This window comes from Sebastes fasciatus, chromosome 21 (assembly GCF_043250625.1).
Source record: "Sebastes fasciatus isolate fSebFas1 chromosome 21, fSebFas1.pri, whole genome shotgun sequence".
Lineage (NCBI taxonomy): Eukaryota > Metazoa > Chordata > Actinopteri > Perciformes > Sebastidae > Sebastes > Sebastes fasciatus.
Window position 1 is genome coordinate 14,042,248 of NC_133815.1, and position 27,599 is coordinate 14,069,846.

General features: G+C 40.5%; 1 protein-coding gene across 3 annotated transcripts in view; it reads left to right on the forward strand.

The window, feature by feature from the left end:
• Nucleotides 1-1,240: 1,240 nt before the first annotated feature.
• myripb (myosin VIIA and Rab interacting protein b) overlaps nucleotides 1,241-27,599 on the forward strand; it is a 142,267-nt gene continuing 115,908 nt past the window's right edge. For 2 of the 3 annotated variants that reach the window (XM_074621501.1, XM_074621502.1), the window contains exons 1-2: nucleotides 1,244-1,489; nucleotides 10,890-11,097. In XM_074621501.1, coding sequence (XP_074477602.1) covers nucleotides 10,988-11,097 — 110 coding nt within the window. In that variant the 5' untranslated portion in view covers nucleotides 1,244-1,489; nucleotides 10,890-10,987. Of the gene's footprint in view, nucleotides 1,490-10,889; nucleotides 11,098-27,599 lie in introns of all 3 variants that reach the window. The other variant, XM_074621503.1, reaches the window with a different exon arrangement.

A 27,599-nucleotide genomic window follows, 5' to 3' on the forward strand; every position in this document is an offset into this window, starting at 1 on the left:
GCCCGGTGCATCTCCTACTGCCATGAAAGAGTGCTTTGTACGGCGGTATTGAACGCTGGCGACCGTGACAAAGCGTCGGCATCGGACGCCCTGGGAATGAGAACAGGCTGCAACACCATATGCATAAAATCAGACCAAAAGAAGTTAATTTTTTTTATGCAATCAGATCAGTGGGATCTGCATTTAATCACTGTCCCTGCATCCGACATCAGCACTACTTTGAGAGGGCGCATGTCTTTGCAAATAAAATAAAGTATTTACTGAGTTCAACTTTGCATGTAAACTCCATCCATCCATGCATCCATCCATCATCTGCAACCCCTTATCCCGTTAGGGGTCGCGGAGGGGCTGGAGCTGATCCCAGCTGACATTGGGCAAAGGCGGGGTACACCCTGGACAGGTCGCCAGACTATAACAGGGCTGATACATAGAGACAGACAACCATTCACACCTACGGGCAATTTAGAGTCAACAATGAACCTAACCTGCATGTTTTTAGATTTTGGGAGGAAGCCGGAGAACCCGGAGAAAATCCCACGCTAACACGAGGAGAACATGCAAACTCCACAGAGAAAGACCCCAAGCCGGATTCGAACCTGCGACCCTCTTGCTGTGAGGCGCCAGTGCTAACCACTGCACCACGTGCATGTAAACTATTGAATTAAATTCAATACAGCTTTTTGAGAATTGATACAGTATCACAAAACATAATATCGCGATACTCGATATTTCCGATATATTTTCTTACACCCCTTTAGATAGATAGATAGATTGTAGAATGTATTAATGCTTCAAATTATTTCTCACTGAACTGAAATATAGAAGTTAGGTAAAACAAATGATTAAGATAGTGAGACACTATTTGATAGCAGACGGAGACATGAGAGATAGATGCTGGATTAATTGGGATGTTTTCATCTCTCTCTCGGAGGTTAATTGCACTGTGTGACTGGCTTTGTGAATGAAGCCAGCCAACACAGTGCCTCCTCCTCCTCCTCCTCTAGGAGCAGCAGTGCCAAATTGGGAGCAGCATGCAGAGTGCAGCAGGTGCCAGCAGGGGAAAAAAATAATAGATATCAGATCAGCAAAGCTAGCGATAGACTAAAAACTATATCTCTGATTCCCAACCTGGTCCAGCTCTGTGTCACCAATGAATACAGGAAGAATCAAGGTCTGGTGCCAATCCCTCACCTCCCTCCCTCTCTCCTCCTCCTCCTCCTCCTCCTCCTTCCTCCGTGTAATACAAACCTCGTGATCACCCATTCAGCGGTGCCTGCGTCTGCTGCTGTTTTGGGGGAAAAAAATAAATAATCCGAGTGTAGCCGAGGGGGCAGCCAAGCCAAAAGTATCCTGGAGACAGACAGACAGGTGTCGCGGAAGTTTACGCTTTGCAGAGGCGCATCACTCCGCGCGTCTTTATTATTGTCATTATCTGGGATAACGTGAAAGAGACTGTAACTGGCGGTCATCCGGCTACCACTGATCCTGTGTAAGTGATTCTCCAACATCAACTCACTAGCGAATAGGTGAATGTTAGCGTGATATAATGAGCGAGGGATTATTATGATAGAAGCGTGCGCCTCGGTGTCAGGTGTGTGTGATTTAGAAGCTTTGCATACCTTGATATGAAAAATGTGCGTTTCTGTCTGTGATATTTCTCTAATCACCTTTACCGATTTTGCTGCAAGCTGCCTGATTCACTGTCCGTGTATCACCACAGATGGTATATCATGCCACTGTGGCAGAATGAAAAGCATATGTGCTGGTTTTCAATGAGGAAAGTGCTGCATTTTTTTTTTTTTTTTTTTTTTTGCAGCATGTGAGGTGGATGTAATCAGGTATAGAGAAGAGACTAAAAAAAACAGATTTAGGAGGTGCAGATGTTGTGACTCATCTTTGGGTTTAATTAGCAGAAGCTATTAAAAAAAAAATAAAGTCATGTTTTGTCTCACAGCCATATGGTTTCCAGGAAAAAACAAACCTTTAAACCAAGCAAGAATGCAAGCTGAAAATCCTTATTTGGCAACCCACCCCTTGTGAGTGCAGGTAAGCTGAGCCTCAGTGCAGTTTTATTTCTGTTTTGTTTGTAGCAATGATGACTGTCACCTGTTGACAACAATAGCTGTGTTATCTTGGGAAGGTCTTTAGGGAGCCCCTAGGAATACATTCACCCACATACTGGATGAATCAGTCTGCTATTCTGAGCTATCTCATTCAAGGAAAGAAAAAAAAGAGCCAGAAATACAACCCATTCTTAGAGTTTGTGTAGTTCCCAACACTTCGTCACATGCACAGTGACTCAGAGGAAGATTCAATTAGCATCTGTTTTGATTTTTTAACACTTGGGGTCACAATGTGTTTGCATATGTGTGTGTGTGTGCGTGTGTGTTCACAGATCAGCTGCAGCGTTCTCATCTTGCCAGCCTCTCTTCTCTTGCTCTGCATAGAGTGGTAATTGGGCAGGTTGTGATGGATGTGACACAGCAGGTAGATGTCAAACAGTGACAAATGATCAAGGGGCTCTTCCTCATCCTGAGCTTTACTTAAAGTGGCAGTATCCACAGTGTTGGCTCAGGGAGAAAGAAAAAGTGGTTGGCAGTTGTTGTTTTTTTTTTTTTTTGGGAGCATAGCCATTTTAAGTTGTCATAGTAGGAAAAGTACAAGTGTTGCTAATAGGGCTGTCAATTGATTAAAATATTTAATCGCGAATAATCGCATGATTGTCCATGATTAATTGCAAATTTTTGATCTGTTTAAAATATACCTTTGAAGGAGATTTGTCAAGTATTTAATACTCTTATCAACATGGGAGTGGGCAAATATGCTTGCTTTATACAAATACTACAAATATTGTCCAGAAACCCTCACAGGTACTGCATTTAGCATAAAAAAATATGCTCAAATCATAACATGGCAAACTCAAGCCCAGCAGGCAACAACAGCTGCCAGTGTGTCAGTGTGCTGACTTGACTATGACTTGCCCAAACTGCATATGATTATCATAAAGTGGGCATGTCTGTGAAGAGGAGACTCATGGGTACCCATAGAACCCATTTTCATTCACATATCTTGAGGTCAGAGGTCGAGGGACCCCCTTTGAAAATGACCATGCCAGATTTTCCTCACCAACATTTAGCTAGTAAAAAAAAAAGCTAGTATGACATGGTTGGTACCAATGGATTTCTTAGATTTTCTAGTTTCATATGATGCTAGTATCTTCCCGCTACAACCTTAAAATTGCAAGTTGCGTTAATGTCTTACAGAAAGTACTGTCACGTTAACTTTGACAGCCCTATTATTTACACATGTGCTTTTCCTACTGCCACGTGTCCCAAATATCGGCAGTAAAAATTATATAAATATATAAATGCATGATGCAACATCTTCATTTGTAGAAGTTGCCACTCACAATGTAGTGTCATATGGAACAGCTGGTGCCAAAACTTGGATATGTAGTTGCCATTTTGAGTTAGGTATATCACATTTACAAGTAAGGTCCTAGATTATTTTTTAACTACTCAGTGAAATAATTGCCTTTTAAACTCTCTCTGTGTGGTTTAATGCAGTGATTCTCAAAGTGGTGTCCATGGAACTCTGCCTGGGGGTCCGCGAAATTATGTGCTATAAAGTATTAAACTGTGCTGTATCATTTAAAAGTGTGCTACAGACGGGGACCATTTCCACCAATAAAACAAGCATATTGTGTCCATTACTCCCCCCCATGTTAACTTTGGGCCAATAAAAAACTCTGATATGATTGTGACACAACTTCACATCACTTCACTCAGGGCGCAACAAGCTGTTCCTGCTGCTGCTCAGCTTGGCTTACTAGCTGACAAGCATGGAGTCAGTCCACATCGTCAAGTGACACTAAGCCCAAACTAGCTAAATTGAGAAAATATGACAACAGTTATATCAAGTTTGATTTTTATTGAGAACAGTGACGGGAGACCAAAATGTGTCATGTGTCTTCAGGTGCCAGCGAACGCAGTCATGAAGCCAGCCGAGTTAAAGCCACATCTAATTACAAAGCACCCTGAATATTAGGGCAAAACAAAGTGATATTAACATAATTCAAATTGAAATGTGTTTATGTTTGTCACTATGAAACAGATGTGAAGTATTTCGGTTGAAAAGTTTTAGAATACCAATAATACCAATAGCATCTAAGAGTACAAATGGCATATGCTTGCTCGGTGTTAGGGATTATGAGAGGGTCATTGGCTAATTTTCCTGGCCCCAAAAAGTTTGAGAACCCCTAGTTTAATGCACTTCCCATGTGTTAAAAAGGGTGTAAATAGGCCAGATTTCAACATCCACACATATCATTGATGCCCATAGACTTTTACTTTGTTTAATCTTCTGCAGCTTCCCCCCCATCCTCTGCAACCAGTTGGCTTCAGTGGTGGTGCAAGGAGGCTTTTACCACATATTAAAAAAGTGATGTCAGTGCATATTGTATTTTATGCTGACATTGCTTTATATAAAGGCAATATTGGCCAACATTCTGCATATTCTGCAATTTCCTTTAAGCATTTCCGATAACTAATTAATTTGCAGATGCTTATGGCGTTCGTAACGACTTACACTGCTCTGCTTCCCTTAAGGATGTTAGCTATGAATGAGGCTCCTTGGTTGATTGGCGTTATTGAATTCATGACTGGTTCGCACTATGTGCTTTGATCCTTACTTTACAGCTAGTCAGATGGTGGAACGGTTGGAGGAATATCAGTTTTGGGTTGAGATGCAGTATGTGAAGCTGAAATACAGTCTTGTATAGTCCACTATTGTTGTTGCTTCTCTGTTCTCTCCGATAACTCCTCTTGATGTCCCTCTGACAGATACTGGTCATATCCCGGGGTTGCAAAAACACCTTGTTTCTGCTGTCGTGTGGATGTAGGAAGACAAATGACCTGGGACACAAAGAAAGGCCATCAAACACAAAACACAGCTTGGGGTTTGAAAGAAGCTATAGTGAGCTATTGCCACATATTTTCAAGCAGTGTGGGAGAGTCTCCAGCACATATTTCCCAATCATAAATGCAACCCACACACTCTAAGACTTTGAATGGCTGTAAATACAGATCTGCAGAAGTCAGTTATTCACCTTCAGTCCAAACAGTCATTTCAGTCACTCTCAATCTCCTTCCCCCTGGCTGTGACGAAACGCTGATCCAATGGAGAGTGTCTAAAACAAGCAGTTCATTTAGCGCTTGGCTGCACCTGCCCTTTTAGAGCTCCAACAGGGCCCTGTCCTCAGCTCGCCCATCCCCTGCTCACTCTCTGAGGTGATGGACGGCAGCAGAGCCCAGTGCTCTGCAGCGCGGTGTAGGATGTGGTGTTTTTGAGTGATTTAGTATCAGTGTGACGTGGTTGATTGATGCACATGGTGTGTCCTTTGGGGGGAATACAGGTTCCTGTTCATTCTCCTGAGAGATTCATCAGTATGACCTATTTTTCCTGCTGAGGCCATTCTCTCTTCCCTCTCTTTCTCTCTGAGCACTGAGTCGGTCTGAACTCTTGTAATCTGACAGTATTACACCGGTACACTTCATTGTAGTGCCAGTCAAAATGTGACAGTAGTGACCAAAACTATATTGTTATATTTTGTAACAACTGTTGGGTGTGTTTCAACTGAGTAACAGTAAACTGCTTGTCTTCAAAACAAATGCACATACGTATAGTTTGAAGGTTACAACTGATAAAACAATGAGCTGCAGAGGAGCATTTTACAAGACTCACTTCCAATCATCTGGTTGATTGGTACCTACGGTACAGTGGTCGGCTATAGATTTACGAAGCAAATCAAAGTCATTTAAATCCCCATAATTCCCTGGATGCAGCTCTGAAAATGAGATAATCTGAAACACCAGATCCGCGTGGAGTAAAATGAGTTGTTGCAGCCATGACTACCATGAGTCTACAGCAAATATAGCACTGGGGTTATATAGCCTCGACAGTTTCAACAATAGAAATGTGTACTGCATGACAATACACCTAAAAGTGTGGGCCTGGGGGTCATTTTACAATACTTTTCGTATCTGGATTATGTTATATTTGGGCAAATATGGTATAGGGCTGGGCGATATGGCCAAAATCTTCTATCAAGATATAGGTAATTTTATATCTCCATAATGATATATGTCACGATATAGCATGTTTTCTGGTAATTCAATGAAATAGTCTTTATGAAATATCCACATGGTAAAGCCTATTTTTGTATACCCCTGTGTGTATTAAATATGTTTAATACTAAGTATTTTCTCATTTTAAGAACTTGAGTGCAAAACATAAGTTTTAAGTGAAATTATAGAGGAAAAAGGAATAAATATCGCAATAGAAATGTTATATAGAGAAAAATATATACAATAGACATTTTTTTTTGATGATATTTATTGTCATATTGCCCAGCCCTAATATGGTACTTTGCAAAGTACTTTTCATGATGTGATTATTTACAGATGTACATAACAGTGCTAATTTGGATATGTCCATAGTAGCTGTTACTGTACATTTTGAGCAAAGTGCATGTGTTGTTGTCTGTTTTCAATGGCTCAACCATTGAAATATAATTTTTGATGAAATTCCTAATGTTTCTGATACATCAACCCAGCATCCCCAGGATTTTTTCCAATACTGGGAAATTCCGCATATCTACATTTAACGCCCAACGCCAACTTTTAGTCCCAATTCAGGAAATAGTTTAACCTGTAGCGGTGATGGTGCGTGACTTAGGCTACATTCCAAATTGCATAATTTCCTTTTTACTTTTAGCACTGCAGTCGCCCTTACAAAGTATGTACTGTTGCATGCAGAATGCACACAATTGGGACATAATACTTCATCATAACTTTGCACCTTGAACTTTGACCTTCTTGCTCATATATTTACTGCACAGAGGATTGTGGGTCAGAATAGCCAGCAAGTGCAGTAGGACATCCTGGTATTTTTGGCATACTGCATTTGACATACTATGTACTGGGACATACTAAATCTTTTTCTGGTACACTAAATAGTATGGTAGTATTAGTATTGGAACACACAGTTAGTTTCATGCGGACTGGAGACCTGAGTTCACCACCCATCAAAGACCTGCAATTAACGTCTGCATTACAGTGCTGCAACGTTGACTTTTCCCCAACCTTTACCAAGAGTTTTTGTTGCCTAATATTAACCATACCTCAATCATATTTTAGTTGCCATAGTGCACAATCTCTCCCTAAACAGAACTGTGGTTGTTATGTGCAGATATTACAGAAAGCACGAATTTTGAAAATGTTGGCACTGAATGTAATCTTGCAGAATAATCTAATATTGACATTCTTGTCTGGGGATAAGGCTGGATAAAATGGATGTGCTGAGACATGCACACATACATGTACATTGTGCTGATCAGAGACTGTGTGATCAACAGGAATGTAGTTCTTCTGGTCAAAACAAGAAATCCATGCAGTCTGATAGCCGTTGGTAAAAAAAAAAGACAGCCTGAGAATCTCTGGGAGGTAAATGTGTACAGCTCACTTGTGCACCAATTTACCAAGATGGTGTTCGGTTTAGCCTACAACCTCTCTCGTCTGAGACGGCTGAGCAAAATTGGCGAAGCATTGAACCACTGAGGCACTCTCCAATCAGTGTCACTTAAGGAGGGTTTGTCTGTTGGAATAGCCCACTCTCTTTTCCACTGTGTGCAGACTGATGGCTCATCTGTGCTATTGTTGAGGGTGCGTTACTGTTGCTGCAGGGTGGTGACACCGCCCCGTAGAAGAAGCACAGATTTGATGTGCACATGTTTGTTGCAAATTGTCACAAAATGGATCGGCTATGTGTACAGTCGCTGCCCCCCAAGTATGTGCGTCACTGAAGCTTAAGAGGCAGACACTCTCACAGACGTAAATGATGCTCCATCCCTGTCCTTGACACCACTCACTATAAAAAGAAGGCCTGAATAATTGCCTTCCCTTGTGGCTATACAATAATGGCCATACAGTAATGGCGCATTAATCTCCTCTATACATTAGCAGAGAAACAGGGGCTGATGAAGACAAATATGTTGGACCAGCCTGTATAGACGTGAGAGTGGTATCGATCATCTCATCACCATCAAATGATGGCCATGATTGAGCACATTTGTTTTGCTACTTTTGCTTACTATAATACAGTGAAGCAATAGGGTGACAACTTTTTCACACCAGAGCTGAGTCATTCTTGCTTATCTAATAATATATGTTTATTTGATTTCAAAATGTAATTAAAGGATTAACCCCCTCTTGTTTTCAAGGGGGTCCTCAAGCACAAAACTTGGAAGTTAACAGATGTATAAAGAGAACTGTATACAGCGTTTGAGGCGGGCTCCCGTTCATTCCTTTGAAGGTTGCTCAGTGGCGCGCGGGTACCCGGATTTTCCGGCGATCTTCCGCATCCCATGGGACCATAGAGCAAGCACACTAGCGTTTCCTTTAACCCCGCCTCCCAGCCCTCGGTCCAGCCTCGGACTGGGGTTCATTCACATGAACGGAGGAAGGGAAATAACTCTGAATATATATATATAATATATATATATATATATTATATATATAATAACTTTGAATAAGGGCTATTCAAGTGTTCGTACTGGGAAGTTGATTTACCTCAAAAAATTATCTGTTGAGTTACAGACGTGTCTTTCCCAATGTAAGTCTATGGGGAAAAGTCTTTTTGGGCCCAATGGCATCACGTGATGGACACGGAAGTTGTAGTACCGCCGTTTGGCCACTACGAAAATTTGCTTCAAAGCCCGGCGCACTTCCTCTGGGCTTGATTTAAGCACGTTAATGATAATAAATTAAACAATTCAACACAAAACAATCAACAAAGTAACATCATCAAGGACACACATATTAGTATAATTTTGGCCCTGATTATTTCTAGGACTGAAATGAATAATGTGAAATTTAAAGTCACAATTCTGTAAGATTCAAGGCTCTGGTAATATAGTCCATGGCCTCTGATATGTAGGATCAGTCAGTATGTGTGGACACATAAGTGTGTATTTAAACATTTTGTGTATAGGATGTGATTCTGTCAGACTAGATAGCCTTTCCCGAGGGCAAGGTCACTTATCACAGCGGTTGAATGGGGGAGCGTTTGTGAATAGCATTGTGACAGTCTGTGTTTGTGTGATACCAGATGTCGGAGACTGAGAGATTTTCCACTGTAGCTGGGAAAGTGACAAAAGCTCTTTCTTACACTTGTGTACACTGTGTGTGTGATTGAGTAGGTGTGTGTGTTTACATTTGCCCTTGTGGATTTTACATTCACACTGTTACAAATGACTCATAAAGGCATCTGACGGAGATATCTGTAAGGATGAAATGAAATGAAAAACAATATTCCTTCTGGTTTCCTTGAAGCTTTTCATCAAAACGACAAAACACTCTTGACAAATGGTTGAAGTTTATTTTACCGCGTAGCTGTTCCAGGAAGTCCAGCAGCGGTTGATAATATTTCAATGTTTCTTTGCAATAAATGGAGCTGAATCTGACAGTAACAAATATTGATTTCTAAATTTTAAAACATGAATGGTTGGCATACATCAGCAGGATCATTAGCTCAATTTTGTTTTCTAAAAATTTGACAAAGTTCAACAGCCGTCCGTCACGAAACAGGCCATGAGCTGAACTGGAGGAATGATTGATGATATGCTGAGCGAGAGGAGAGACGCTCTGTCGATGAAGCTATTGGCCCAATAATAGAACGAACATAATTGTCTGGCCTTCTGAGTCATCATTGCTCTCTTCACTGCCAGTGCTCTCCCATCTTGTTTAGACACTGCAGTTAATGGACCTTCTCCTTCTGTCCATCTCCTCATCTGTCTCCGCTCCTCTCGTCCTCCCGTCATCCCTCTGTTCTCTCTCTCTCTCTCTCTCTCGCCTCTCCGTCACACCTCCCTCACTTCTTTCCCTACGTCCGTCTCACCCCACAAATAACAGATGGCAGACTCAAGACTTATGTCAAGTCTCTAACTTGAAAATATGAATATTATAGTGCGGTCCAAAGGTCCACTATCAAAAAGTCCACAAATGATTTGACTAATATGCTGTATAGCTGAATATTTTATTTGGATAAGGAAGACACACCAATGTGAGGTTTGCAGCTGGATTACAGCCCAGTGTCGTATACAGTATGTTTACTTTAGAGCATTGTGCCACATACCAGACAGGATGACCCATTGCAAAGCAATATTGCTGAACAGAAACATGACATCTGTTATCTTGTAACTACCGTGTTTGTGTTTGTTGACAGACAGACTTGTGCTCTTCACAGCTACCTGCCTGCTTTGCATGCTATATGCAAAAAAAACAAGATCTAATCTTATTTTGGAGGCTATAGTTTGTGGTGCTGTTGAATTGTGTTGCAATGTGTTCCAGTGCAATATCTAAATTGAATTTCTGCAGGGTGGATTGGCATACCATTTTGTACAGACATTCATGGCTCGATATCTCCTAATGACTTTAATGATGCCCTGACCTATTTTTGGTTTGCGGAGGCCAGTGTTTGTTTTCTTGGTCAACATAACGTTACGCATCACATTAGTAATGACCTAAAACAGTAAAAAGAACATATTTTCAGCCACCACTACACTATATTTTCAGACATTATGGAGGTTTCCATAATGCCCATTTCTGTTCATTACACCATAAGCTTTGCCAAAGACCTATTGATGTTGTAATTCCTTAGCTAATAGAGGTTGATGAAAGTCGTAAATGACTGAATACCAGGTGTACAGTACAAGAGTTCTTTCAAACACCGACAGGTTAATTGCCAGGCATATTCATGTTCAGCTCAAAAGGAGTGAATTGATTCCGCAGAAAACACATCTTAAATTTCTCCATCCCTCTGTCTTCCTCCAGGGTTGTCTCAGCCTCGGCCCCCAGAGCAGCAGTGCCCGCGCCCCTCCTCGCCCTCCCCCACTTGGACCAGCAGTCTCAGCGTGGCGAGGCCAGGAACGATGGGCCGGAAGCTGGACCTGTCGGGCCTGACGGACGACGAGGCCGAGCACGTGTTGAAAGTGGTCCAGCGGGACATGAAGCTGCGAAAGAAGGAGGAGGAGAGGCTGAGGTGAGATGGGATTCCCCCGTTAGCTCTTTTTCTAGTATTTTTACACATATAAGGCGACACTTAGGCTACAGGGTGATTTGAGAGGAGCTGATAAGGAGGGATGACATTTGCCTGTGAGCAGAAATGACCAGATATAGTGGTGTGCAGCTGGCTCAACTGACAAAGACACTATATATTGTAAATGTCTCGGGTTCAAATCTCCCTTTTACATCCTCATACACCTTTGCTACTTTACGATAAATAATAAGAGCGATACTCCTGTTCATACCTGTTCAGGACTGGAGCATTCACCCTGAAGGAGCCACAATGTTAAGATATCACACAGTTTAAAACTGGTGAGCATGCTGTCTTTTTGCATGGGACATGTAGCTTTAGCATCAATCTATTAGCCTTATATCTTGCACTGTATGTAGCCATCATGTGCATTTTCGAAACCCTTTCACAACATTCTTGTTTTAAAACAAATCAGCTGGTGACTTCAGCATTTTAGACTAATTTAAGTTTTTGCCTTAGCTTATGTTATCTAGCTACAGCTGAAATAATCATTTAAGGCAACAAAATTCACGGTTGTCGGATAGAAAAGCTTGGCGGGCATAGCAACAGTAACCAAGGGATGGGGCTTAGCGAACGGTCAGCTGCAGGTTTTTTTTTGCAGAAAATAACTGTAAATCTGCACAAAAGGCTTCTTGGTAAATGTTGTTGGTGAACTAGGATAGCTTTACTTGCAGAAGGATTCATTTTTTATCAATTTTTAATTGATTGATTTGGCCAAAAACAATCCTTAAGATCAGTGTTTGTCTTGCTAGTTAATCATGTTAGTAAGGACAGCAATTATTATCACTGATATGTTCATGCATTTGAAGTCAAAGCTTCAGCAAAACACAGAAACTGTCCGTCCTGACCGATTGTACTTGAAGTCTGTTGCGACATCCGATTGAAAAGTGGAAGCATGCGTTTTAAACATGTTTTCAGCTGTAGTTGTTTCTTTACAGGATTTCCAGCTGTAGGGTTTATTAAGGCCCAGTCAGGGGCTGTAAGGAGGAAGATGCTTGTCTTGTATTTTCTGCTTGCGGGCTGTCAGGTCTGCGGGGTTCAGTCGGTCTGGGCCTCAAGGCTCTGCTCCGGTGTCACAGCTTCTTACTTAACATGCGACAAGTGCTGGCCCGCTCCTCCTCCTCCTCACCTCCTTGTCCTTCACTCCCTCCCTCCCCTCCCTGTGACAGCCTGTAGTCAGAGGGGATTTGGTTCGGTTAACTTGTGACGGGCCTTCGTGGGGGTCTGGCCATCAAATGTGTGGCCAGATCAGTGTGTCTGCTTTGTGTTGTTTCAGCAGGAATGCAGGGGGGAGTTTTACTATTAAAACTCCAGTCTATCTAATGTCAAAGCAAAATCTAAAATATGTTTTATGCTGCGTTTTAAGTGTGGTTGTACCCTATGATTTGGTAAACACAAATATGCTATTTTGACTACCTACCAGGCCCCAGCATCAGCTATTTTGTTGTGGAGATTTGATGTCTTTCTTCAGACTTGAACGGTGATCCTCGGTGGTTTTGTGTTCTTGAGCGGATGCCACGAGTGATTAGGCTGCTTTACTTGGAGCACTAAACATCTTAGCGGTACTCTGAGGAGCATAGCAAGGTTGCCTCACTAACCAGAAAGCAGCCGTCGGTCTGCGCCGCTTGAAACTCTACTTATTTTTCCCAGAATCAGTTTCAAAGCAAAGATGGTGTATTCCCAAATTACTGGGCTGTAAAATGTTTCTCCCACCAAGCTGTCATGAATGATCAAAAAAGAATTTATGCCCCTCAGGCTGTTATTACTGATGTTTACTGCAAAAAAGATGAGCAAATTAATGTTGATGCCGTGGCAGGCAGACATTGATGAGGCAACAGTTCTTCATAAAAGCAATCAGGCTCTGTGTTTGTAGCCTTATTGAGTTATGAGGACTTGTTAAATGTTTTAAAAGCAGAAGTTTCCAAAGTAGATATTAGATGCAAACTGACAGTCAAATTAGCTTGTTTCAGCAGCTGAAACTGCTCATGTGTTACACGATCTGACATGCACACTATCTTTCCTTCTTGTATTTGCTTTAATTTATGTTTTTACTGTTAGATGTTGTGTGTTTGTTCAGACAGTGGCTCTTGAAAACCTAATCGATGTCTCGACTCCCTCGGCATTAGCGCTTGTCACACTTCTCTATTCTCTTTTTGTAATGTATTCACAGTGATGCAAAAAATAATTAGATCCTTTAAGGTATATCATAACAGACTGTAAATATACTCCAATCCAAGTAAAGGTTCTACCTTATTACAGACGTGTTATCAGCAAAATATACCTCAGCAAAAGTACTGATTATACAGATTGGCCTCTTTCAGAATGTCTTATTATTATTATTATTATTATACACTGCTGCTTTAATGTGCTAGATTATCTTGTAGTTGATCAATGTCGAGCCTATTTTAATCACTATAGTCTTATCTAAACAATGCATCATTGTGTTTTTTCTGTCTTTATCAGCAAAGTATTCAACAGCTATAGCTGGCAAAGTTAAGCCACATTGTTTGTTTCCCATTTACAGAACCAGGACTGTGTATGAACACCATCTTTTTTTTTCAGCGCACACAAAGAACAGACAACTATCAGACCGTGAGGTTTGCTATTATTTGCTGAATTTGACAAAAAGTGTATTGGATTAGAATCGCTGACTGCTCCTTTACGTACAATACTTGCACAAATTAACCAATTAATATATTGACAGAAAATTTATTTGGCAACAATTTTGATTATTGATTAATTGCTCGAAGTATTACTTTTCAGTTGTTTCAGCAAATGTGTGTTATTCAGACAAAACAAGCAATATGAACTTGGACTTTTTCCACTATTTTCTGACATTTTACAGACCTAAGGCTTATTTGTGATTAATTAGAGAAAGAAATCTGCAGATTAGTCAATAATGAATATAAACATGAGTTATAGCCCTATTTGCTATTACTGTTTTTTCTAACACACCAAGAACAACATCTTTCTATAGGCGTATTATTTGTCAGATCTACAATCCAGAATCAATTGATTGTGTTTTTATAAGTGAATCTTTCCTAGTTGAAGAGCATTGTATGCCTGTTTCATCTCTGTTATATTACATATATATTGACACTTGATTTCACTGCATCCAAAGGGGATCAGTGGATGTATGAGTTCAAGTGCATGAGATTAACTTGAACATACAAGTATAGGTCACTACTAAATATTGTTGTTATTCCATTTTATCTTAAGAACAAGGACATGTCGGTCAATCTTAGGCTCCGGTGGCCTCCTGTGTTGTATTTTGCATCATTCGCGTTTTTCTACTGTATCTAATAGATGTGCTTGTTTGTTGGCCTTTGTGTAGCCGATCAGGTTACAGAAAGTGCGAGAGAACCTAATTGCCTTTTTATATGAAATGTAAAACGTTTACAGTATATGAATATGAAAGCTTGTGTACAGCAGATGGTGGTTGCGTGTTTCAGCAGATAGCTCTCTCTCTCTCTCCCTGTGGGTTTTTCGCTTCCATGCATGGCCGACATTTGTTTTTCTTCCTTGAATGAAGTCAGCCCTGCAGAGTTGTAAATTACCCTGTTGAAGGATTCATGGGATAGTTTATAAGCCTCAGCTGGCACTTTAAATGCTCCATTTTAATTTTCTCCCATGCTGAATAATAAGAAACGTTGAAACACTTAACTGATATTACCTTCTGTCTCATGAATACTGAACTGTGATAAATATGTAAATAAAGGGATGCACACAGCTGTAAGCCCAGTTATGGGCAACATTCACTTTTTGTTAGTTCACCTAAAGTTTTAATGTTGGCTAACTTATGATGTCTCTGCACTTTCATGCTTTTATTACTGTGTGAGTGACTTTTTATTATTGTGGTGTATATTATTATTATTTCAAACTGGACAAGGAAAAATCTATATTGTTCCATTAGAAAATGACTCCATAAACATGAAAATATAGGGTTAAAGGCTTTAGTGTGGTGTTTATACTAAGCAGTCTTTTACAAAATCAGATTTTCCAAGTTTAAATTCTAGGCAATAAAGAGACAGTATAGTACAGTGTAGTACATGGACAGTGGGCTTGCCTATTGGTCTTGATGTGTCAGATATACAGCATACCATCATCAGTGGCCATTAGTGATTTATGAGATTTCTAATGTTGCTCTGCTGCAGTATGAAGTGCTGGAAAGGTGTATTCTTTGTCTAAATGCTACCCCTGGGTCTCTTATTTTGACATTTTAATATATCCTATCATTTTTATGCTGATGACACAACGCTGTTCTGCATCAAATGTAGTCTGGCTAACATAAATAATCACCTGGCTTCTATTTTCAAATGAAACGAAAATAAAGCTGATGTCTTTATTGTTGGCCCTGCTGTAAAAGCATTCAAAAGACATTGCAGCAGCAAAAACGGTACAAAAAGAACAAATAAATTGATTCTTGTCTTTTTCTCACATATTAAAGGCCCTGCATATCCTTGTTGCATGTTTTCACTTATGTTGTCTGATTAGACCTCTCCTCAGGACCTTGTAGGTGTGTACACATCGCACTTGATTGACATTTCCCTGACTCTTGTGGGTTTGTTTCACTTGTTAGGGCAGGACTACTTACACATTTACCATTTTCATAGGCCTATTTGTCATAGTCAGTGACTTTGCAAGGTCACTGCAGTCTGTATTTACTGTACCCATGGGTACCATGTTAAGCTTTTGACCAGCAGTAGCGCAGAGATGTTTTTAGGAGTGTCATGTGGTGGCGGTAACGTGCCAAGAAATGTACCAAATGCGCCAACAAGTGCAAGGAAGTAGAAGACTGCTAGCAAGCGAACATGAATAATGTAGATTTGTAGGTTTCAAATTCCACCATCTGCACTGTACATGTTTTATGAGGAAGGAAATGCATTTAATATGTTTATTAGGTCTTAAACTTACACACAATGGATTTTCGTGAGTACATGTCTGAATTGTTTTGCCCATTCACACTAGAGGCATCTCATTTCTGTGGATGTCCCAGGAGCTCTGCTTAAAATGAAGGGAGACTGTACCTGTGCTGTCTTTGCCTCTAAACCTGGAATAGTTCACTTTTTTACCTTTAGTTTATTAGCCTCTACAGACTGAAATTGTTTCCTTTGTTGTTGTATTCTTTTGTTCGTTTTGAGGGTTTCTGCCAATGGCTTTAACTGTGACCCGCGGCATAACTGTTTTTTCGAATAGTGCTATGAAAATGAATCTATAGTAACTTCCGTATATGCACCCTGGTTGCTCTGCCGCTAAAGACTGAGAGTGTGATTCTGCCAATTAGAGCAGGTGAGCAGCTCAACCTCTGGCCTCCGCCGTTTCGGTGGCCGTGCAGCTGGAGAGGCTCATTATGGAGCAGCAGGAGACTCAGGGGAGCACAGACGTGGGCCTACTTAACAAACAGCGCAAGCACTCCCAAGGGAGTCAGACTGGGAAATGATTATAGATAGAAATGGTTATCCACCACTGCCTCTGTGTGAATGGTGAGAAGATGCCTGGAGCTCCAGCTATTGGGGACTCTTATGGGTAATTTGCTCTCGGTGTGAGGAAGGATCCACTTTACACACGTGTCTGGCAAGTCCTTGTATGGATAGGCCAATTACTGTACCTGTAACGCTTACTCCATAGCTCATTTCAATTGCAGCTGTGACAAGTCTATCCTTCCCCGTACAAATGCTCCGTGGATAAGTCTCAATTATTTGTCAGGTTGTGGCCCGATTCACTCCATAGTCATTCTCTCTCCATCGTTATCTTTCTCTCTTTCTTTGTGCGGAGTAATTCCTGGCTCAAGAACGCAGCCCTTTATCAGAGGCTGATACTTTGCATCAGCAGTTTTAATTAGTCAGTAAAATAGTGACTGTTTTTGTAATTCAATTGTGATGTTGTGTTCAGACAAGTGAGGCTGAGCGGTAACCACAGACATCTTTTTATCTTATTAATGTTCCACTCTGTAGCTTTAATATAACCATCTGTAGCAGTTTTATTGTAAGGCTGACTTAGAATATATGAATCTGTACACTTCTATCTAATATACCCCATGAATCCAAAGGCTTTAGCTTCTTTCTATCTTTTTCTTTATTTCTGCTGTTTGATTTGTCTCCAGGCAGGCGGGTACAGGGAGCAGGAGTCACACTGGGAGGTTAGGATCTTTTTGAGAGAAGGTGGCGGAGGATGTCACCTTGTCAGGGCAGCAGCTGACCTCCATTTCCTCCTGTATTTATCCTCTTGGCTCTCTGTCTAGAGATGACACAAACACACACCCACTCAGCTGTCCATATAGAAAGAGGACAACTTAAAAAAAATATATAATTTTTGAGCCGAGATAAAAGCCAGTCAGGTTCTGTTTGGCCCAAATTGCTCTGTATACATGGCGATCGATAAATTGGTGTAATTGGATTTCAGAGCCCAAGCAGTGAGAAGATATATTGCCCTTCGTTGCAGGACAGTCCCTTTGGGCTTTAGTGGCCATCTTCTCTATTAAAGCAGCGCTAAATGGGGACAGATCCACCTTCTGACATTGACTTTCAGGGCAGAGGTCGCGTCCTTTTACAGCGTCGGCTCATGATATATCATGATACAGGGGTTACCATTCAATATATTACGATGTATTGCGATACTGTAAGCAAAGAAATATATTGCGATTATTTAAAAATCTGATTTAAGGAAAACTGTCATAGTATAAAGAACACACCACCATATGCATAAAATCTGAGATAAAAAAGTGATTAGCAAAAAGTGAGCATGTCTGTAAAGGGGAGACTCGTGGGTACCCATAGAACCCATTTTCATTCACATATCCTGAGGTCAGAGGTCAAGGGACCCCTTTGAAAATGGCCATGCCAGTTTGTCCTCGCCAAAATTTAGCGTAAGTTTGGAGCGTTATTTAGCCTGTTTCGCGACAAACTAGTATGACATGGTTGGTACCAAGGGATATCTTAGATTTTGTAGTTTCATATAATGCCAGTATCTTCACTTCACAACTAGTACAGCTTTAGAACTGGCCCACGACGACCTCTGAAAGACAGAATAGCGATTATGGATAGGATTATTAAGAGGTTAAGTAAAAAGGTTAATTAAAAATCGATTTTTTTACACCCCTACCTACCACAAATACAGACAACTGTATTGAATAGTCTATGTATTAGCTTGTGTATTGGTTTGATGTGTTTTTTGAATGAAACAGGTTTTCCCAGACTCGTGAACTATTGACGTTTAGAAATCCTGAAATCGTGTAGCTAGTCCAGCGCAGCTTTGTGGGTGGTTGAATGGCTCCATTGTGTTAAACAGACATGTGTTATTCCTTTCTTCTCAGTGTCTAAGGTTTATTCTGTGCCATAATCCAGTGTTGGGTGCTATGTTAACATGTGACGTTCTTTCACATGAAACGGCCCAAAGCTGCGGGAGTGTAATGTGTAACACACATACAGAGAAGAAAAGTCTTAATAATAAAACAGCTTTGTGTGGCTTATCGCCTCACCTCCCTCCATCTTTAGCATGAGTGTGTTTTTATGCAGCGGCCAGAAAAGCGGGTCTGGAAGGAGTTAATGTCAGTCTGCCTGTTGTTGTGGCAGTTGTGTTCTCTTGGCTGCGGTCCTCCTTTTGGTTGGGATTAGCTGTGTTGCATTATTGGTGTGGGTTATTTGTCTGAGTCATGTTGATGTGGATTGTTTTTGATGTGGAAGTGCTGTGTGTGTGTGTGTGTGTGTGTGTGTGTGTGTGTGCACTGATCTCGTCGAGTGTGTATATGTGTTTGTGCACAGTGAGCAGGAAGGACAAATCCTTTTGACCTTTTTTTTTTCTGTAGCCACATTGGCAGGTGTATTGCCAGTATAATTTTGTGATTCATCACGTTTCATGTTCTGCCAGGGTAACATTATAATTAATACAGTGCCCATTTATGCTCACAGTGATGGCCATGAACTGTTTACAACTACTGGACTTCATTTCTTAATTGTTTCAGTCTTTTTGCTTTGTTTTTAGAGTTTTGTTTATGTTAGTACACCACTATAGCGACCTGTCAATCGCAAGGTAGCCATGCTTTAAAGCATCCCCTGCTTTATGGTATTTGACTCTAAATTGGGACCATAATTTACTAAATGAACATCATGCTGTATTGAAGAAGACTTTAGCGATTGAGACCATAAACCCATGTTCACAATGTTCACTGAGGTAATAAATCAAGTGAGAAGTAGGCTCATTTTCTCATAGACTTCTATACAATCAGACTTCTTTTTGCAACCAGAGGAGTCGCCCCCTGCTGGCTATTGGAAAGAATGCAAGTTAAAGGCACTTCCGCGTTGGCTTCACTTTTCAGACCGTGGATTTGCCCACTGACTCTGATATGTCAAATGACAAAATAAGCACCCCGTCTCTACTTCCCTTGCTGTTTTGCAAGGAGGGTTTGAAAGCATATGGAAGCAGAGCGAGTTTCTGATCAGCTTGGTTCTTTTAATTTGCTTTCATGTGTTCGGGGCTGTTGGGGTGATCTGTACAGCTGTCACAGACTCTGTGATTTCTAATTAGTCTTTAATATGGCCCTTAGCAGATGATATTCAATATAATTAAACTTAATTAGCAGACAGAAATATAGCCCCCCTGACCACGGCAATTATACATGGGCATGCTTACGCATACTGTGTTCAGTATGTCCCACACACACCCCCACACACACATACACACACACACACACCGACGTCCATTTATCAGAGGTGCGGCAGCTCTTTAATGCAGCCCTTACAGAAAGAGTTGAACATCTTATCTGATTAAATATTTATTGAAGCAGCGTAGCATTGTTTGTGGTTGCTGTTGCAAATTGAATTTCCACTTTATAGCGAACCAAATTCAAGATGACATTTTAACACAAACAAGCCTTATGCATGTGTCAAATCAAATCGAACTAATTTGCACCAGGCTTGCCGCTCTCCCTGTTCATGTGGATGATCTGTCTGACTTGAGCATTAAAAGAAGTTTGGCTCTAGAAATTTCCTTTTTGAAGGAAAGTGTACATCTCTGAAGACATCAGTTCGTGTGTCTGCCTCTGCTTTTGCACTTGACTCTCCTGAGCAAAGTGTCCCAAACAGACGGTGGTTTACGACGTCTGATGGAGGGAGGATTCTGATTTCCCCTGAGTGTGACAAATCAGCAGCTGCGCAGCACCGCCGTCCTCTGCTGGAGCTGCTGAGCCCACAGGATCGGCTGATGAGATAGTGAAAAACAATCCACCCGGGCTACTTGTGGCACCGTCGCTTTCATAGTTCATACACCGCTTGTTTCCAGCTGACTGAGTAGATAGATAGTAGTAGGTTTCTCCTGAATAACCTCGCCATGCGTGAATGTGTATATCTGTGTGTGTTTCATTTTAGTCTTTGCTAACTGCGGGTCAAATGGAGGTGAACGGATCACCGCTCAGCCTTGTCTTCCTCCAGATAAACGTGTATACATTTCCACCTAGATAGGAGTTATCTGCAGAAAGACTAAGACGGACTCAGAGCAATCGCCTGAACTGTTATTTTTTTCATTTTTCCAGGTCCGCAGTGATTACTTCTGCTGCCGGCTAAATGTCAAGGGCTGTTTTGAGTCGGAGGAAAATAGTTGGCAGCAAACAGGAGGATGGTGTCACGCCCTGTCTCCTGAGTCTATCTAGTATTCGACCTCTCTCTTTGTGATTTTATCATCTCTTCTATTTCTTCCTCTCAATTTTTCATTTCTTCTGTTTCTCTCTACCTCTGAAGATCCTCATTAGCAGTAGCCGTGTAGTGTTGAGATCATGGAGGGCAGTGTTGGCAGAGCTGCTCTCTGTACAGAGGGAGCGAGTGATGCTCGGCCTGACAGCAGGGAGACTTTCCTTTTTGTCTAAATAAACGCCACACTTTTCTCACCCATGTCTCTTGGCACCCAGGCCAACAGACACAAGACTCATTTGCCTCCCAAAAAAGCCAAGTCATTCATCCCATGGGCCTTATCTCCTGAGTGACATTGAAGCGATTGAACTTCCGGCAGCAGTGTTAATTACGAGGGCTTGTGCTGTTTGCAGGGGTGTTAGGCAGCAAAGCGAGGTTCAAGTGCTCGGACACAGTCGGTTGCCCGCAGCTTCGCAGAGGGTCTAGACGCCTTTGTGGGAGTTCAAAACGAGAGAAGGGGAAGGATTCTCTGTGGGATTACAGTGTGTCTGAGAGGTGAGGAGAGAAACAGACAGTACGCCCTGTACAAGGTGCAGCCTGGCTCATTACAGAAAATAAATCCTCTTCTTCCTTTTGTATAAACCCCACTGCACTGTAGTAAACCCTCTCTGTATTTAGGCGATGTTCCATCTGTTCCAGATGTCTTGTTGTTCCTCCGAGGTGTGTTTTCTGCCATCATCCCCTCCAAGCGTTTCAATATGCTGTCTGACACTGAATTGTAATGCCGAAGACATGGAAACTAGATGACTTTACATATAGCGGCGTCGTGTTTTTAGATTTTAGCCCGTGGGAAAAGGTTTCATATATTCCTCTCACCTTTTCATTTCATTTCTCTTCAAAGATTGAGTAAAGAATCTCAATGTAAGATAACATTTGCATATAATAAAAAAATTAGGGCTGTCAAAGTTAATATGATAATAACGCGTCAACACAGATTAGTTTTAACACCACTAATTTCTTTAATGCATTAACGCAACTTGCGTTTTTTTTAGGTTGTAGCTACCTCAGTTTTACAGCTAGAGAAGATACTGGCGTCATATGAAACTCACAAAGGAGGTTAAATAACGCTCCAAACTTGCGCTAAATTTTGGCAATGTCCAATTTCAAAGCGGACTTCCCACCTCAAGATATGTGAATAAAATGGGTTCTATGGGTACCCACGAGTCTCCCCTTTACAGACATGCCCACTTTATGATAATCACATGCAGTTTGGGTCAAGTCCTAGTCAAGTCAGCACACTGACACACTGACAGCTGTTGTTGCCTGTTGGGCTTTAGTTTGCCATGTTATGATTTGAGCATATTTTTCATGCTAAATGCAGTACCTGTGAGGGTGTCTGGACAATATTTGTAATTGTTTTGTGAATTACAATAATAAATATATACACACATTTGCATAAATCAGCATATTTGCCCGCTCCCATGTTGATTAGAGTATTAAATACTTGACAAATCTCCCTTTAATGTACATTGTGAACAGTTAAAAACTGAATATTTTGATCGATTGACAGCCCTTAAAAATGTATAATGTCAATTAAATACTTAATCAAAGTTAGTTCAGTGAGCTTTAAAAACAAGTCTGGGTATACCAGTATTTTTGAGCAGTGATGATTATGCGATCAACAGCAATAAATAATAATCAATGAATCATGTTAGGCATTTTTGCTTGAAAAAAGACTATCATTCACTGCTTCCATTCTCAGATGTGAAAATATACTGCTTCTCTTTGTCATATATCATTATAAATTGAATATATTTATGTTATGTCACCTTGGGCATATCTTTTTTAGACATTTCAGAGACAGAAAATATAACCTGCAAATGACTCGATAATGAAAGTTTACAGGATTTATTTGTAAATGTATTTATTTCTCTAGCTCCCACTTAGTGAATGTTAATAGTCTATCCAAAGAAGGAGCAAACAATTTGACCTTTTCAGCCAAATTAGCATAACGTTTGAAATATTTAAGTGTGCTGCAGATTTGAAAAGATTAAGTGGCGTTGTCCTTACTAACAGTGCTTACTGGCATGCCTCAGTTTGTTGACCAATTAGCTCTAAAATGCTTTATTCCCCGTGAAGGCTTTTGAACAAAGCAGCACATCAGCTGAGGCTTGTTTGGCAGCAGAGGTAATCTGTTTACATCACGTCGTCGATGACGGAGTGGCGTTGGTGATACGTCACCCATTCTGAACACAAGCGCACACCAAATTAAATCAGTGCTGAGCCTTCCCTGCAGTCCTGTGCTCCATCCAACCAATTAGACGGGGATCTCCCTCTGCTCCAGCATCTTTGACCTCAAACCTCGAGCTGGATCTAATCAGATAAACCTCCATACGTGTATAAAACAGAGAGACTCACTTTGTAGCGTTGACTCTGGAGCTGACGGTGAGGTTCGCTGGTTAGCAGGGGGTTGAGAGAGGGGAGTGTTTTGCCTCATGTTAAAGACCTCTCTGGTTTATTTTGGACGGCCATCGATTATCATTTTCTCCTCCGCTGGATCTATATTGTGTGTGTGTGTGTGTGTTTTTGGATCTTACTGTCTCTCCTTGAGGAAATGGGCAGAGGCGGATCAATACCTCCCTCAGGACTGTTCCTGTATTCCATCAGTCAACACGACACAGTGGACAACACCCTTTGACACTTCAAGTTTTGTCTCTTCTCTCCGTCTCTTTGTTGTTTTTTAAAGTTTAGTTTATTTGAGAATGGACAGTGCGAATTAATAAATACACATGGTATAAAAAATTAGCCAAAAGGTAGTAGTCCCTGGCCAAGGTGTTACAAAATGCATCCTAAAATTCATCAAAAACAGGAACAAAAACAGGGCACGCAGTGTAAATGTTGGAAAAGGAAACACAGTTGTTGAAAGCAGTAGTGACATTTATATAACAAAATTGCAGACAAGCAGAACATACAGATAGCAATAGCAAAAAGAGAGTTTAGTGCTGACGTGTATGTATTAATCATACATTTTTTTAATTGGTTACTGAAATATATATGTTTAGTTGTCTGATGTGAATTGGAATTATATTCCACTCTCCTGATTGTCTGATAGACCAGGCTAAATGGCTAAACCCCCTATAGGCTACAAGTGGCGGTGGAGCTGATATGGATGACTTTATTTACCATTAGGCTTTTTAGGTTTGACACTCCCTGTACCTATTACCTTGTTCTTCCTGTTTACTCAGTATCTGTCCTGCTCTTTCTCTCTTACTCCTTCCATAAAATAGATAAAGACTTTGTTTCAGTCAATATTGTCATGGCAGCACTGCATGTTTGTGTACAGTATCTGTACCCTCTGTACTGGCAGGTTGAGGTGATGGCCTTACGTAGCTGATATGCTCATATGGCTTACTCTCCCTTTATATTAAAGCCCAATACTAATGCGCTACATAAAGCACTCCCAATTAAAGCAAAGCCACTTCTGCTCTTTTCTCACACTCGTAAGGATTATGGACTACACTTAAATCACCTCTTAAAACATTTTTATGACTTAGTCCTGCTTTTATGTACAGTTACGGATTTTGATCGTACCCGTTTTTAATGCTGTTGCTTCTTTTTACGGTTTCTCTACTGAAAATGTAATCTACTGCATCTTGTAATTCCTCTTTTATTATTCCTCTCCCTCTTTTGTTCGTGCTTATTTTTAGCGCCTCGTGTGTTTTACTATTCTTGTTTGATATGCCGTCTTGTAAAGCACTTTATAAAAACTGCTTTTACACAAGTGCACTCAAATTGGTTGCTGAGATGATGCTGCTGACGTTGGTGTTAATGGTAATTATTAGTTCAAATTAGAGCTGCAACGAGTAATCGATTAATCGATTAGTTGTCAACTATTAAATTAATCGCCAACTTTTTTGAAATATTGAATTGGATTGAGTAATTTTGAAAGAAAAAAAGTCAAAATTATCTGATACCAGCTTTTTAAATGTGAATATTTTCTGGTTTCTTTACTCCTCTATGACAGTTAACTGAATATCTTTTGAATTGTGGACAAAACAAGACATTTGAGGACGTCATCTTGGGCTTTGGGAATCACTGATCGACATTTTTCACCATTTTCTGACATGTTATAGACCAAACAACTAATCAATTAATCGAGAAAATAATCAAAGATTAATCGACAATGAAAATAATCGTTATTTGCAGCCCTAGTTGAAATCATTTATACTGTACATTGACTGCAAAATCTTCATTTTAAGTACAGATGTTAAAGTAAATGTAATAGAAACCATTTCATTGCATCAGCCCCTATTAAGCACTTCTGTCCGCTGAAGAGCTGCCTGTCGCTCTTCTCCGTTTCTACTCATAATCCCTTGCCACTATCAAACTGTGGCTTCTCAAAGTGTGACGTTTGACATCTTGACAGAATTCAGAGAACCTAATGAGTCTCTTGGTATTTGTTGTCTCCTCAAACGTAGGTGTGTGTGTGTATGTTTTCATGTACAGTTACTCCAGTTTTCTCGGCGCCCCGCTGAAACAGCCCCTGCGAAAACTAAGCAACTCTCCCTACACTTCTCATGACCTTCGACCACGATCTGAGTAAATACAGAGAAGGACATACCAGATCATTGCTACCTCCAGTTCATCCAAATTAAAGATGTCTTAAGTAGTGTGTTATTGTTAGAAACTTCACTAACCACTGTCTCGCCCTCTAATCAAAGTAAAAAATCCCTTAAACTTTAAGAAATGATATCTAAAATATACAGAAATTTAGATTTAAAGACTTATTTATTACATCAACAATCAAACTTGGAGCGTTTAATGACATTCAGTAAACCAGAGATTTACCAGCGACATACACTAAACAACACACAAGCCAGACATGCAGGAAGACTCTTTCCATGACTTGTAATCAAAACAACCCAATAATAACAGCATGAAGTCGTCCAAAGAATCTAGATCACCACCGTTAAACTTTACTGTGGCCTGAGGTGAGAGGAGCAGGCGCCGACCTTCAAGGCATAAAGTGATGGGTTAAGATACCTGTCAGTCAATATCTCTGTTATTAATGAATATTAAATCATGCAGTAGACATATTTATGGACTGATGATCGCTGATTTAAAGCTTATAAGTATTATAAGTTCCAAGTTATGCTTTAAACCATCTTTGTGATAATCGTCTGTTTGTTTAAATACCTGCAATCTTTCTGCACACGCTCACCTACTTGAATTAAATCAAACCAGGCTCCCTCACTCTCTATTGTTTCATCAGTTTGGGGTGCCGCTCCGCCACCGGTGGTCGTTTCTCAAGCAGCATGTGTTTCCCAGGGGAACCATCGTTGGTTGAGTGACTGGTTTCTAGAGATTATGAGTCACAGCTGGTGCCGCGGTCGGCTCGCCCTCCTCTGTTTAATGACTGCAGGAGTCGTATGTTCTGATAAAAACTGTTGCTTTGGTAGTAAACCAGCAAGCTAAACACTCGACGCACACAGATCCTCCTTTTTCAAATGTTTGCCCATGGCGGGTTGTTGGAATTTAGTTTATTGCACATTTCTGAACCCTTGAACCTTTAGCCCAGATTACTTCCTGTGAAGTTAACAAAACACTTTATCTGATATAGCACTTTTAGAAAATACTAAAGGGGTCATTCAGATTAATTGCATTTGGAAAGAAAGTATTTAGATCATGTAACTACATACAGCATTTAATTATAAAATTTAATTGTGAAATAACACAATTTTGCATGTCAACCAGAGTCACCAGCGGTTGGTTTCAGTTGAACATCCCGTTGCTAGTAGCAACCACTACTAGTATGTTTATTTCGCAGTTTAACTGACATCGGGTGCGTCTGAAATCACATACTATGCATTACATACTCAATATGTGTACGATCGTTCAACATACTTTTGTGTGAATAAGCAGTAGTGTGTATCTTTTCGGATGCACATCACTTCAAACCAACCAACGTAACCATGGTAACTCGTGCCAACCTCATGTGACCAAACGATGATTTGTGAGAATCATAAAGTCTGAACATATTACCTGTTAGAGTAATATTTCTCTGGATGTAGTATGCATTTCATATACAATTGGTTTCATACTAAGGTTTCGGACATACAAAAAAATCTCACTGTTTTAACGTACTAAATATAGCATGTTAGTTCAGTATGGAATTTTGGACGCAGCCAATAAATATTAGCAGGCATTCTTTATCTACTCCCCAAATGCACTTGTTGGATCAGTCTCTTTAGTCTCTTTTAGCTGTTTAATGATTGTTTTTTCTTCTTACTAACCAAGTTATACTAGCTATCAGAGGCTAATGTGTTGCTAATACTGCATTCTAAGTAATTGTTAATGTATTGTCGGGCTAACTGGGCTGTGTACTAGATTTAATATATACTGTGTTGTAGTTCCTATGGGGACATAAAGCTGCAGTCTGTAACTTTGAGAAAATATGATTTAAAAAAGTTATTTTTATGAGATGGTGAATATATTCTAACAGTAATGCATGAGACAGGTAATCTGAAAAAATGTGACTCGTGTCCTCCGGTGTCCTCCGGTGTCCTCCGGTGTCCTCCGCTGCTCCTAATAGTATCTGCAAGATTTCACAGTTTCTGAAAACATTTTAGGCGATAAATAGGCATTACAGTAACAGAATATTGATTCATATTTGATCAGCGCTGCCTAGTTTGACAGTTTTATTGGAGTTGGCGAGTTTCGCGAGCAGTGATTGACAGCTGTTGCAGGAGGAAGTAGAGGAACATGATATTTTTTCACAGATTATCTGCCTCATGCACTACTGTCAGGATATAGTGACAGTTTTATAAA